The sequence below is a fragment of the Labrus bergylta genome, chromosome 20 (assembly GCF_963930695.1).
Source record: "Labrus bergylta chromosome 20, fLabBer1.1, whole genome shotgun sequence".
Lineage (NCBI taxonomy): Eukaryota > Metazoa > Chordata > Actinopteri > Labriformes > Labridae > Labrus > Labrus bergylta.
In genome coordinates, this window is record NC_089214.1 from 10,579,901 (window position 1) to 10,591,549 (window position 11,649).

General features: G+C 38.3%; 1 protein-coding gene across 1 annotated transcript; it reads right to left on the reverse strand.

Annotated features, from left to right (window-relative positions):
- Positions 1-749: 749 nt before the first annotated feature.
- On the reverse strand, positions 750-10,783 carry si:ch211-161h7.4 (enolase-phosphatase E1). Its single transcript, XM_065949065.1, has 18 exons — positions 10,464-10,783; positions 9,002-9,045; positions 8,493-8,563; positions 8,256-8,401; positions 7,996-8,056; positions 7,638-7,851; positions 7,398-7,490; positions 7,119-7,193; positions 6,635-6,814; positions 5,922-6,527; positions 4,685-5,406; positions 3,975-4,484; positions 3,066-3,654; positions 2,901-2,971; positions 2,128-2,268; positions 1,416-1,576; positions 1,232-1,322; positions 750-1,089 (listed from the first exon to the last, which is right to left on the reverse strand). Exons 1-18 carry the CDS (start codon positions 10,485-10,487, stop codon positions 1,007-1,009), a joined length of 3,882 nt encoding a protein of 1,293 aa, XP_065805137.1. The 5' UTR covers positions 10,488-10,783; the 3' UTR covers positions 750-1,006.
- Between the last annotated feature and the right edge of the window lie 866 nt (positions 10,784-11,649).

Below are 11,649 nucleotides of genomic sequence, written 5' to 3' on the forward strand. Positions count from 1 at the left end.
ATCAATGATATCTTTGTTTTACACTCTACTATAAGGCACAGATATCAACTTAAATGTCTTTAAATCAAAGACACTGATGTGGCTTTGAGGCACCAAAGGACAAAGCAAACAGAATCCTCACTTTGCCCTTCACTGTGTTCCTCAGCATCATGACATCTCTGAGGGAATTCCATTTATTTATGTCACAGCTTAAGCTAATAGTTTCTTTGCAGATAGAAATGTGTCCCATAAAACTTGATCTTGTTAGATATGATAACTTAAACCTCTGTATGCTGTGTAAATATTCCTTTGAAGCAGAAGTTGATTGATGATCTACACATTATCAGTAGATGTAAGACTAACTTGAATACAGCAAATAAAATTTTGAAATGTGTCGCTTCTGTAAGCTCTGTCAAAGATCCACTTGTATGAACAAACCTCATCCATCACATAGTCCATGTCGACATCTCTGCTTGTTGATCTGTGTTGCATTTTCATGCTCAGAAATATTTGAACAATGTTGCAAATCCCGTTTGAAGTTTAGACCTCACACACATCATTAAGAACATTTCTTCAACTTAATTATCAACAACGCATTTGATTGTGGTTTGTAAAATCTGAAGATAATTAACCACAGGTAGGACAATAATTCGTATTCTGACCACCTACACTCTATAATACATTCATATTAAACCAAAGCTGTACACTGCCCCTCAGAGGCTGGAAACAACAAACACAGCATCAGAAGAAAAGGACAAATCAAACTCAAGTCATAAAAAGCACAACGTTTTATTAAGACATTTTATTTTGATTTTCTCAGAAAATATATCATTGAAATCAAAGATATCGGTCAAGTAAGTTATTAAAAACAAAGATCTATTTACACCTCATGTGCTTGTACAGAAACGGGTCAATTTAAATTATGTCACACATACCCAGTCTTTTTTTCTTTTTCTTTTTTACATATTCTGGAGTTTGAGGATTTGAAGAAGTATGAGGCTGGTGATTGAGCCCCAAGGTTCCAACTTTAGTCCAAACTTTCTGTTAATACCCTGGTGAAGTACAGAACTGCAGGCTGCCTACTGACGTTTTCAATGCAGTAAGCATGACCTGTGTGAACAGAGCAGGAACAGCAGTCAATAAAAGACACCTCTGTGTAAGAATACATATCAAATGTAGTTAAAACTATCACTAAAATATCTCTTAAACATTTGAATTTTTCTATAAATATGCATGTAGATATTAGTCTTACCACATGGCACCATGAAGGACTGTCCTGGATTGAAGCGTGACTCGCTGCCGTCAATGGCTACGCTCACAGAGCTGGTTAATAAGTGAAAAACCTTTGAAAAGACAGTGAGAGAAAAATGAGTAACAGAACAACGCGATTAGAAGAAAAAAAACATCACATGAGAATTTTGAAGAGGTTTACTGACTGATGTGGCGCTGTGATCCACCCACAGAGGCTTCTTCATGTAGGAGCCCAGCAGGATTTTCCCACTACAGATGGTTCCAGAGTTCAGGTCCACCATGAAGCCGATCGCTCGGCCCTGATAGAAGTACCAGTCGAAATGCTCCGGACTGACTTCAGGACCTTCTGAGAGGATTTTAAAAAAAAAATGTCTTTAATGACAGGTCACCACGTATATTACTTACCCATTAATAAGAATCATGTGACCATTATTCAGTTTGATTCCAAATGCTGTCTATAATCAAAATTAAAGCAAAGCTAATTAAGGTCCTAAGCTGTGTCAAAGAATGAGGCATCATGGGTAAATAAGTTGTACTATTAAAACTTTCTTATATATATATATATATATATATATATATATATTTTTTTTTTTTTTTGCATATTAGCTCATTTATATTCATTTTTTCCTCATTGTCCTTGGCCTACTTACTGATTGATTATATTTTAATAGTGAGTTCATCAGAATTTTAATTGAAAAAGTCTTTGAATGATAGTTCAGTCACAGAGAATCTGTGAAAGAAGTTTAAAAACCTTCATACGATAACATTCAACCTGCTCAGCTCCAGAAGAGATCCAAATGACCAAATCATGTATATTTGGGTTAAAAGATCTTTCTTTAAGTTCACTGGACAAACATACTTTCATGATCGTAAACATTGGACATTATATTCCCTTACTATCGACAGAGGCAGACCAGAGACACTTAAACCACTCTGCCAGGTTTGCCTTATCCTTCGGCTGCAAGATGAGCGGTTTGAGAGGAGGGGCGCACAGATCGGATGCAGAGAGGGCAGAAAGGACGCTGGGTGACGGCCGAGCTTGAAGAGAGTAAAGATAAAAAGCGACACTTCATTACTAGGATCAATCAGAAAAAGTTGCTCTTTCATATGAAGCAGAAACACATTGAAGGCTCTAATAATAATGTTTGCTATTCAGGTGTTGCTGTTTAACTATGTGACAGGAGCTCTGTGTCCAGGCAGAGCTGCTGCATTTTTAATCCCACACAGCAGATGAGGGGGCTCAGTGTAAATATTGCATCATTGGCTGACCGAAACAAACTGTCAAATTTGCCTTTTTCATTTCATTTACTCAGACTGAGCTCACATTGGCAATTCTCTCATGTTTACTTACAATTAACCATATATGTAGGCTTCTGCTGTGTCCAGTGAAGAGTAACAGCACGCTTGTTTTAGAATTAAGCCTTTTTTTCAAACCATGTAATTGCCAATTTAAAATCAAATTGTAGGAGCACTACATGTGCTGTCATAATATCATGGATGGCCAGTGTGAAAACCTGAACAAATGGTGAGCGGGTGTGCTATCATTATATTAAAGGTTGTTTTTTTTTTTTGTGATGAAAAGACAAAAACGTGTCAGAAATTGGAAATGGAAACATTAAAACTCCAAAAAGAAGCAGACATAAATCTACAGAGGCTTGTTTACAACATACTCATGGTGTCATGCTCCTCGTACTCTTGCAGCTCAAACATGGAGGGCGGTCCACTTCTGAAGGGGATTGAACTGCGAAAAAAAGAAAGAAAGAGAAATCAAAACTGAAACAGGGAAATCGGAGGAAAATGTTAGCGGTGGCAAATATTCAGGGTTGTTTCCTTACATGTCCTCTGAATGACACTTGTCATCCTGTGGGGTGTCGTGGTATGGAGGGCTGACCTCGACAGAATCTACATTGAGAATACCTTTGTCACTTTCATCTGGGACTGAAAGGTCAGTAGCTCTGACTTTACGCGTGTTTTTCTGAACTGCTCCTCTGCTGCTCGCCACAGTCGAGGTCTCTGCAGCTGAATCGAAAATGTCTTTAAACGTGGCCAGAGAGCGTTTGACAGTCTTGGGAGCTGACATTAGCTTCCCCGTCAGAGGAGGAACAGCAGCTCCCTCTGGTGGCTTTGATGAGACTGCAACATTACCATTTTTAGGAGTCCCCAGTTTAAAGCCCCTGCTCTGTTTGCTCTTCTTTTTTCTTTCCTTCTTAGGTTTGGGCTCCTGCTGCGGCTTTGACGAGATGTTCTCCGCTTCCTCCGTCGGGCCGTTGACGGCCCACCAGTTACCCGGACATTTCCTCCTCCGTTTATCTGATTCTGCTGTCCTAAGCTGCTCCCTCTGCCTTCTGGGAGTAGTAGGCGCTGGGGTGATGGACTGTTCTTCAGTTGAGATGTGATGATACACTCTATGAAATACCTCCTCCCCTGTAAAAAAAATAATAATTAAAACACATCTTAACCAGATACAAGGATTATCGTTTGTTTTTAAGCCAAGATAACTCACATATAATATTAACAGTAGAGACTTGATGATACACTCTAGGATTGTCTTAATAGTAGTAATAGAAGTCTTAATAAAGAAGCCTCAGGAGCATTTTCCAGGCAGAACAAGAAATTCTATTTGTCCAGCTGTACTTTTAACTGAGACATGTTTTCAAATGCAGGAATTTTATTTTTTATGTAATCTTTCAATAGTTTTAGTGGTGCCTCTTCTTCAGATGGGTATCTGAGTCCATCGATCTCACCTGTGCTGAGGCTGTGGCCTCTGTGTGAAAAGTCCAAAGGACTAGACCCTTCATCCAAGTTCTGGTCCTCGACTTCACCCTGCTGCTCCTGCTCTTCCACCGGCTCTGCTTCTTCCTTTCCTCTTTCCTGATTTGATTTGATTTTGCCCCGTCTGTTTTTCTTTTCTTTAATTTTGTTTTTATCCTGACAGGACGACGTTGCACACTCTGCCTGAATCCTCTTCTTTAGAGCCTTTTCTTTCTTAGCCTTTACCGGAGAACGTGTTGCTGTGATGGGCTCCTTGTTGTTCTGCTTTGACTGCTTCTTCACCGTAGGCCAGTGGTCTGCAGCTTCTGTTTCTTCTGGGGAGCTTAGCCACCACAGTCCGGTCTGCTTCCTTTTCCTTTTCCCAATAATGTGGTCGTCTTCAGGTGGAGTTCCGTCAGACACGGGCGGCGTTTGTTTCTGTTCATCTTTTCCGTCGGAGAAATCCTTTGCTGTTTGTGCTTTAGACTTTGAGGTTTCTCTTTCTGTTGGAACAAATAACATCTAATTCTGTGAAGATGTGCAAGATTCATAGAACGTTCAACACTGATCTTGAATTAAAAAAACAAAATGAACACTTCATGTTCCCCGAGAGTCGTATTTAAAGAAACATTGATGTTTTTACAAATGTGGTCAAATCATTGTGAGATAATGGAAAGGGATTTTTAAAGCAGATGTTCCTCACCTGATGCAGAGCCCTCGTCTTCTAGATCTTTGTGCTCCTTACTTGGTTCCTTCGCAGTCTCAGTGTACGCCGCCTCCTTTCTTCCATCAGACCCTTGCATCACTTTCCTGCCCCCCTTTGACGACTTAGCCGTGCCTGTCTTGGCATTTTCTTTCCCATCTTTTACAGATTTTGATGTCTTTCTTTCAGTGGCCTTCTGGGCTTTGTCTTTTGTTTTCAGGGTTGGCTCTCCTCCCTCTCTCTCCCTCTCAGCAGTGTCTTCAGGCTGCTCCTCTGCTTTGTCACTCTCTTTAGGTGGAAGCTTCTTGAGTCGTTGTTTCTTCTTGTTTGGTTTCTCTTGTTCCAATAATTCAACCACAGGAAGATCCTGCGGGCTGGTTGATTCAGTCGTATCAGTTCTCTGCTTGGCTGACTCCTTCTTCTTCTCTTTCACTTTCATCTTCTTCATTTCTTGACTGACAGTCTGGTGTCCCACTTTTCTGTTTGTCTGATTAGACTCCTGTTGTTCTTGTGTCTTCTCTGGCGGGCTCTCCTTCGTCCCCTTGTCTTTTGAGCTGTCTTTGTCGGTGCTGGACGTTCTGCTCGGTCTCTGTTTCTTACCGGTGGCACTTTTTGTTGGAATGGAAATCCAAAGAGGGGTTTCATCCTCCAGAATCAGGAAATCCTCCTCTGGCTCAGGAGGAGGAGTGGGTACTTTTACAGGTGACAGAGACTTTCTGGAACTAAACATCAAAAAGATTGTTCATCATTTGAACTTTTTATGTTGAAGTTATTTTGAACCTAAACAACAAATAATTAAAGGCAAGGTTGGTAATTTATGAAAACTAGCAGGAGTTTGAAAGTAGCATTCCCTCAGTGCTCCGTCTGCACCCACCCCCTCTCCTCTGTGCTCCCTCAAAAGCCACGCCCCTCACTTAAACGCACAAGCGCCATTGGTCAGGAAGCGGACCTCAGCTCATGCTTTGAGTGCATGCAAGAAGGTAGAGAACGAGCACAGAGACAGGGAGGTGTGATTGGTTCATCAGATTGGTACCTCGTGGCAGACATTGGTCAAAGTTTTTACAGGCTTACAAATGATACAAATGACGGATTTTCTTCATTCCTTTTTCAGAGCACATTAATTATTAATGTCTGTCAGGACCTAAAGAACATTTCGACCAAAATCTTAAAAAGTGTATCTGGAGAAAATTACCAACCCTGCCTTTAACATAAAGGTGTACTCGTATTGCTCACTCACCATGCAGGTTTGGAAAGTCCAGCTTCTCTAAGCTTCAGTAGGAAAGCAGACATGTCTTTTCTGACATGAGTGGAAACCTCGACTGACGGCTGATTGTGAAGTCTTTTCGGGGTTGGCTCTCCTCCCTCTCTCTCCCTCTCAGCCGTGTCTTCAGGCTGCTCCTCTGCTTTGTCACTTTCTTTAGGAGGAAGCTTCTTGAGTCGTTGTTTCTTCTTGTTTGGTTTCTCTTGTTCCAATAATTCAACCACAGGAAGATCCTCCGGGCTGGTTGATTCAGTCGTATCAGTTCTCTGCTTGGCTGACTCCTTCTTCTTCTCTTTCATCTTCTTCATTTCTTGACTGACAGTCTGGTGTCCCACTTTTCTGTTTGTCTGATTAGACTCCTGTTGTTCTTGTGTCCTCTCTGGCGGGCTCTCCTTCGTCCCCTTGTCTTTTGAGCTGTCGTTGTCGGTGCTGGACGTTCTGCTCGGTCTCTGTTTCTTACCGGTGGCACTTTTTGTTGGAATGGAAATCCAAAGAGGGGTTTCATCCTCCAGAAGCAGGAAATCCTCCTCTGGCTCAGGAGGAGGAGTGGGTACTTTTACAGGTGACAGAGACTTTCTGGAACTAAACATCAAAAAGATTGTTCATCATTTGAACTTTTTATGTTTAAGTTATTTTTAACCCAACCAACAAATAATGTTTATTAAGGTGTACTCATATTGCTCACTCACCATGCAGGTTTGGAAAGTCCAGCTTCTTTAAGCTTCTGTACGAAAGTTGTCATGTTTTTTCCGACACGAGTTGAAACCTCAACTGAAGGCTGATTGCGAACACTTTCTGACTTTTTGTTTGGAGCTGCCAGTTTAGGATCCTGTCTCACTTTAGACACAGACGCTTCGGTCTTTTCTTGCCTTGAATTAATCAGAAAGAGTAAAAAGAAACTATGAGGACAATGTGATTTGAACGCTTCTCAATTCATTTATTTCACTTAAATGCAAAGTCTCTTACGACGTTAACAATTCTAACACAGTACAATCTTTCTAAACAAAACTCAAACTTAACTCAAGCTTAACATTCAGACAAGAATGATGTGAACATAAAGTTCATCAGAATCGAGACGTCACTATCGGTTCCACTTTTTAAGTATTTTGATTTAAAGAGAGGTCTGACATGAACGCTTTTCTAACTTAACATTAAAATGTAATCAATTCTTACCTTTCTGGTTTACCTTCTGAAACATCTGTTTGAGTTTTACTGGATGAGTTTCCTTTGACAGGATGACCCTCTTTTCTGCCGGGGGGGGGGGGGGGGGGGTAAAGAAACATATGTACATAAATTTAATCTGAAAAGGGAAACACCCAAGAGTATGTATCAAATTAATGTCAGGCTTCAAACACTAAATGGTTCCGCTACACTGAAATAGTTGCTTTTGTTTGAGTGTTTGGATGCTCGTATCAAATAACCATCTCATTAAGAATGAGAACATCCTCTTACCCCAGACTCTCCAACTCTTTTTTGTGGCAGGACACCTTTGGTTTGCTTAAAGCAACCCTATTCGGAGGAGACTCCAGACCAAAGTCATCACTCCTACAGAAAATGATAATATAAAAACATGTTATACAGAAATCAGTTCATAAATACAAGCTCTGAATGTCTAAAAAGACTAAAGCTATCTTAGTACGAAAACATCTAAACTAAACCTTTTTACATTCGAAGACATTTATTTTTACGAACTCTTTTGTGATGCGCTCCTGGCATTGCGGTTTCTGGCTGTATAGATGCTCCGCCTCCGCCTCCTCTTCTTCCTCATCTTCACAGGCAAAGAGAATCGGGGACACAACTCTGTCTTTTTCCTTGTCCAATTCTGCTACACGTTCCACAGCCATGTTTTCTTCAATAGGACTGGATGTCTTCACTGGCCCATGCATTTTAAATTGGAAGTCCAAATCTGCAACAGGGACATGCGACGCTCTTTAACAAGATAAACTATAATACACAACATAAGAAGGTGCAAACAGACAGTACATCTCATGTGAGGCAGCATAGAATGGCAAAGTACTTCTTCAAAAAAATACAGATTTGAGTCTCTTACCGATGTCTAGATTAGGACTGGGCGACCTTGTTGCAGGACCCAGGATGTCTCCTTTAGGACCCTGTAGGTTACACAACAAACATTTTTAATAGAAGACTCATCAGTTCTTTCCCAAGTGAGGATATAAGATCAGCTCAAACAAAACTAATCTCTGCTACACAATAAACCATTTAATATTTGGCTGCCAGAATAAATGTATTGCCTTTAATAAGGTAGGACTACCTATTTGTAATATCAGCTGAAGTCTGACTGTACATTACCATATGGCTTCCAGGAGGTTTTTTCAGTATTTGTCCTTCCTGTGGGACTGGTGACACCTCTTTCTCACTCTGGTTAGTCTCATTATCTGAGGTCTGGCGCAGAGGAGACGGCGGGACTATGTCAACATCATCAATTGAGGATGAATCTAAGAAGGAAAAAGTAAACAAAGGTCACAAAAATAAATAAAAAAGCAGAGAAATATGACCGAAAAAAAATTAGGACAAAAGCAAACTCACCCAGGTCATCAAATATTTTATCGATGGCTCCCAAAGTGGGAGTCAGTGTTCTTGTCCACTTTTTAGATGGACTGAAAAGACAAAAGGTGAGGTGATAATGATATCGGAAGGTATAAAACATTAGAATTCGCCCTGACAACTTTATGACAAACAATACCATTAAGTCTGCATTAACAATATCCTCTTAAAACTCCCAGAAGAACCAATGTCAGAGTAGATGTGTAGCAGCAACAATGGCTCGATACAAAGACAAAGGAGGATTAGGCCCACTAGAATTGAGTTTATTACATCAGTCTTTTTTTACAGTTGAATGAAATGTGACACACGATGGGGTTATCTCGGCATAAAAGCAAATACTTTTAAGTGTTATTTAAGAATTATTAAAGTATGTTTTACATGAAACAACTTCAGATATATCCACATTTAATTGCTGTAGTTTTTTTGCTAACTCAACAGACACATGATTAACACTTAAGACACAAGAATTAAAGTACAGTTTTCATAAATACCTGTTGGAGTTATTAAGGTAGCAGAGCTTCCTCTTTGGTCTCTTCTGTGAACACAGTTAAATCTACTGTAATTCTGTTGCTTTGCAAAAAGGGTTAGTATCAGATAACAACAACACCTGAATAGTTTACTGGGCGATGAAGCAAAATAACGGTATGTTAGTAGGCTATAATATACAAAACATGGTAAGGATTTCAGAAACACCCTCAATTCTACGCATTACACTTTAACTTCCAAAAATGAAAACAGGTATATCACAGTCCTCTACAGAGCCATGGTCAGGTGAACTATTTGCCAGTGCGTATTACTCCTCAAGAAAGTAAAAAAGCTGTTTAAAACTGTGCTAAAACAGTATCTTCAAGAAGGAAACCAGCCATAATCAAACATTTACTCTGTTAGTGAAGCAGAAAGTTGAGTATGACATAAGGTGCATTTAGACGAAAGCTAAATATTCCAAGGTGTGAAGTTTTTTTTTTTTTTTTTTACTAACATTGTATTATTATTTCGCATCTATATTTATATATATATATATATATATATATATACACACTGTACATTCTATATATTTTTATTATTCAATAATATAATATATAATAATTATATTATTATATTAGTATTAATAATTATTAATATATAATTATATAATAATTATTATTAATATTATATAATATTTCATTATATTACACTATATTATATTATACTACATTATATTACATAACTGCACTCTGCATTACTGTGGTACAACACTGCCTCTCTTGCTGTTTTTACATTACTTGCTGCTATTTATCATACAAAGTCACTTTAATCATCACTTGTCACTTTATCTTGTCATTCTCTGCAAATACTGTCTCAATTCCCCCCAGTTAACTTCATCATTCATTTTGTACTGTATATACCCCCTGTTTTTATTTTTAATTTATTCTAATTTTAATTATTTTTTTTATTTTAAATTAATTTTAAAATTTATTATTATTATTATTTATTTTTTTATTCATCTTATTGAATCTTATCTATTCTGTTTAATGTGTATTTTTGAGCTTTCTTGTCTGTGCTGCTGCAACGCCCGAATTTCCCCTCTGAGGATCAATAAAGTATTATCCTATCCTATTAATCCTTTTTATTTGAATACATTTCTAAAAACAGGACGGCTAGAGAAAGCAATAAAAGGTCATTAAGACTATGCTGTGTGTGTACATGTCGATATGTGATTCAAGTCTGACATTTGTTTCTCTTCTGTTTGTACTTTGTTGATTCTGTTGGAGATGTTCTGTTGATGTTTCTGAGCTTGGTGTTGTTTTGTAACTCTGTGTTGTATATAATGTGTATATTAACAGACTCTAGTCTTTTGACCCTTAAATCCAAACTACGTTAACCATTACGATGATCTCTTCGGGGTTAACTTGTTTCCTTTACTCGCTCGCTTTAGGCTAAAGATACAAACACAGAATAAAGGGGTTTACTTACCAGGGTTGGGTACTTCGTCTCCATTTATATCAGTCGGGAAACTGTTTTTTAAGCGTCAACTTTACGTTAGTTTAACAGTAACATAGCCACCATTTCGTTTGATTACCTTTTCTCAATCGGCTTCCTCTATGAACATCAAGTAAGGAACTATATTATAATCGTAAATACGCTTCAAAGACTGCTCTTTCGCAAACCTGACAGCAAACGTTAGCGTTAGCAAAACAATGGCGCTGTTTACAATTTGTAAAATCCCGCGCACTTTGTCGTCGCCACGGTGATTTAAACCCTCAGGTGAGTCTTGCAGGAAACACTGTCGCATAGTGGCGGATGCGTACGTACATTACATGCATTAATACTATCGTACACAACTGTAATATGAAAGCCGTTTTAACAGAAACGCAAACAATCCGACTATTTGTGCTTGTTGTTAGTGGACATTGGATTTAAAGTGTCACAGGATTAGCTGCCTTGAAGATTAAACTCGGGGTATCAACGCTTTGCGTTCTCATTCTTCTTTGTGTTTTTTTTTTAGCGCGTTGTAATCCCAAATTTAAAGGTGCATAGCACCACCTACTGTACCGGAGTATTTCGAATGGCTTCAATTATACAATTCCGACCAGATTAATATAGAAATAAACTAATAAAAAGAAGAGATAGACAAAATAATTAAGTAAACAATAAAAATATTAAACATTTTTAAAAAAAAATATATATTTTTGTCCTACCTAGGTCTATTATGTACAAATATATAGCCTACATACATAGAAAATTTAAATAAATCAGTACTAAATAATTCCAGTAACCCCTCCAATTTCTCCAATTTCAAACCTTTTGTTGTAACCTTATTCTTACAGCAATGTTAGCACAATACGTTGATTTCATGCATTTTCTTTTGTATTACAATAAGCACATACTTCTGAAGGAACTTTTATACCCTTGTTATATTCTTCTTTTACACTTTATTTGCAGTGGACTAAGCTTAAGCTAGTGCTTATCCTGTTGCTGCCTACAGATTTTTCATTGTTGAAGCTAAACACATTTATTTAAAGTAAAAGTAAGACATCAAATGGTTTAGGCCATATGGTATAGCTAAAAGATACAGAGCGTACAGAGTAAGAGACATACATCTAAAACTGTTAATACGATAATGCAGTTGAACTTTGTTTTGCTGTACACATTATTTTTG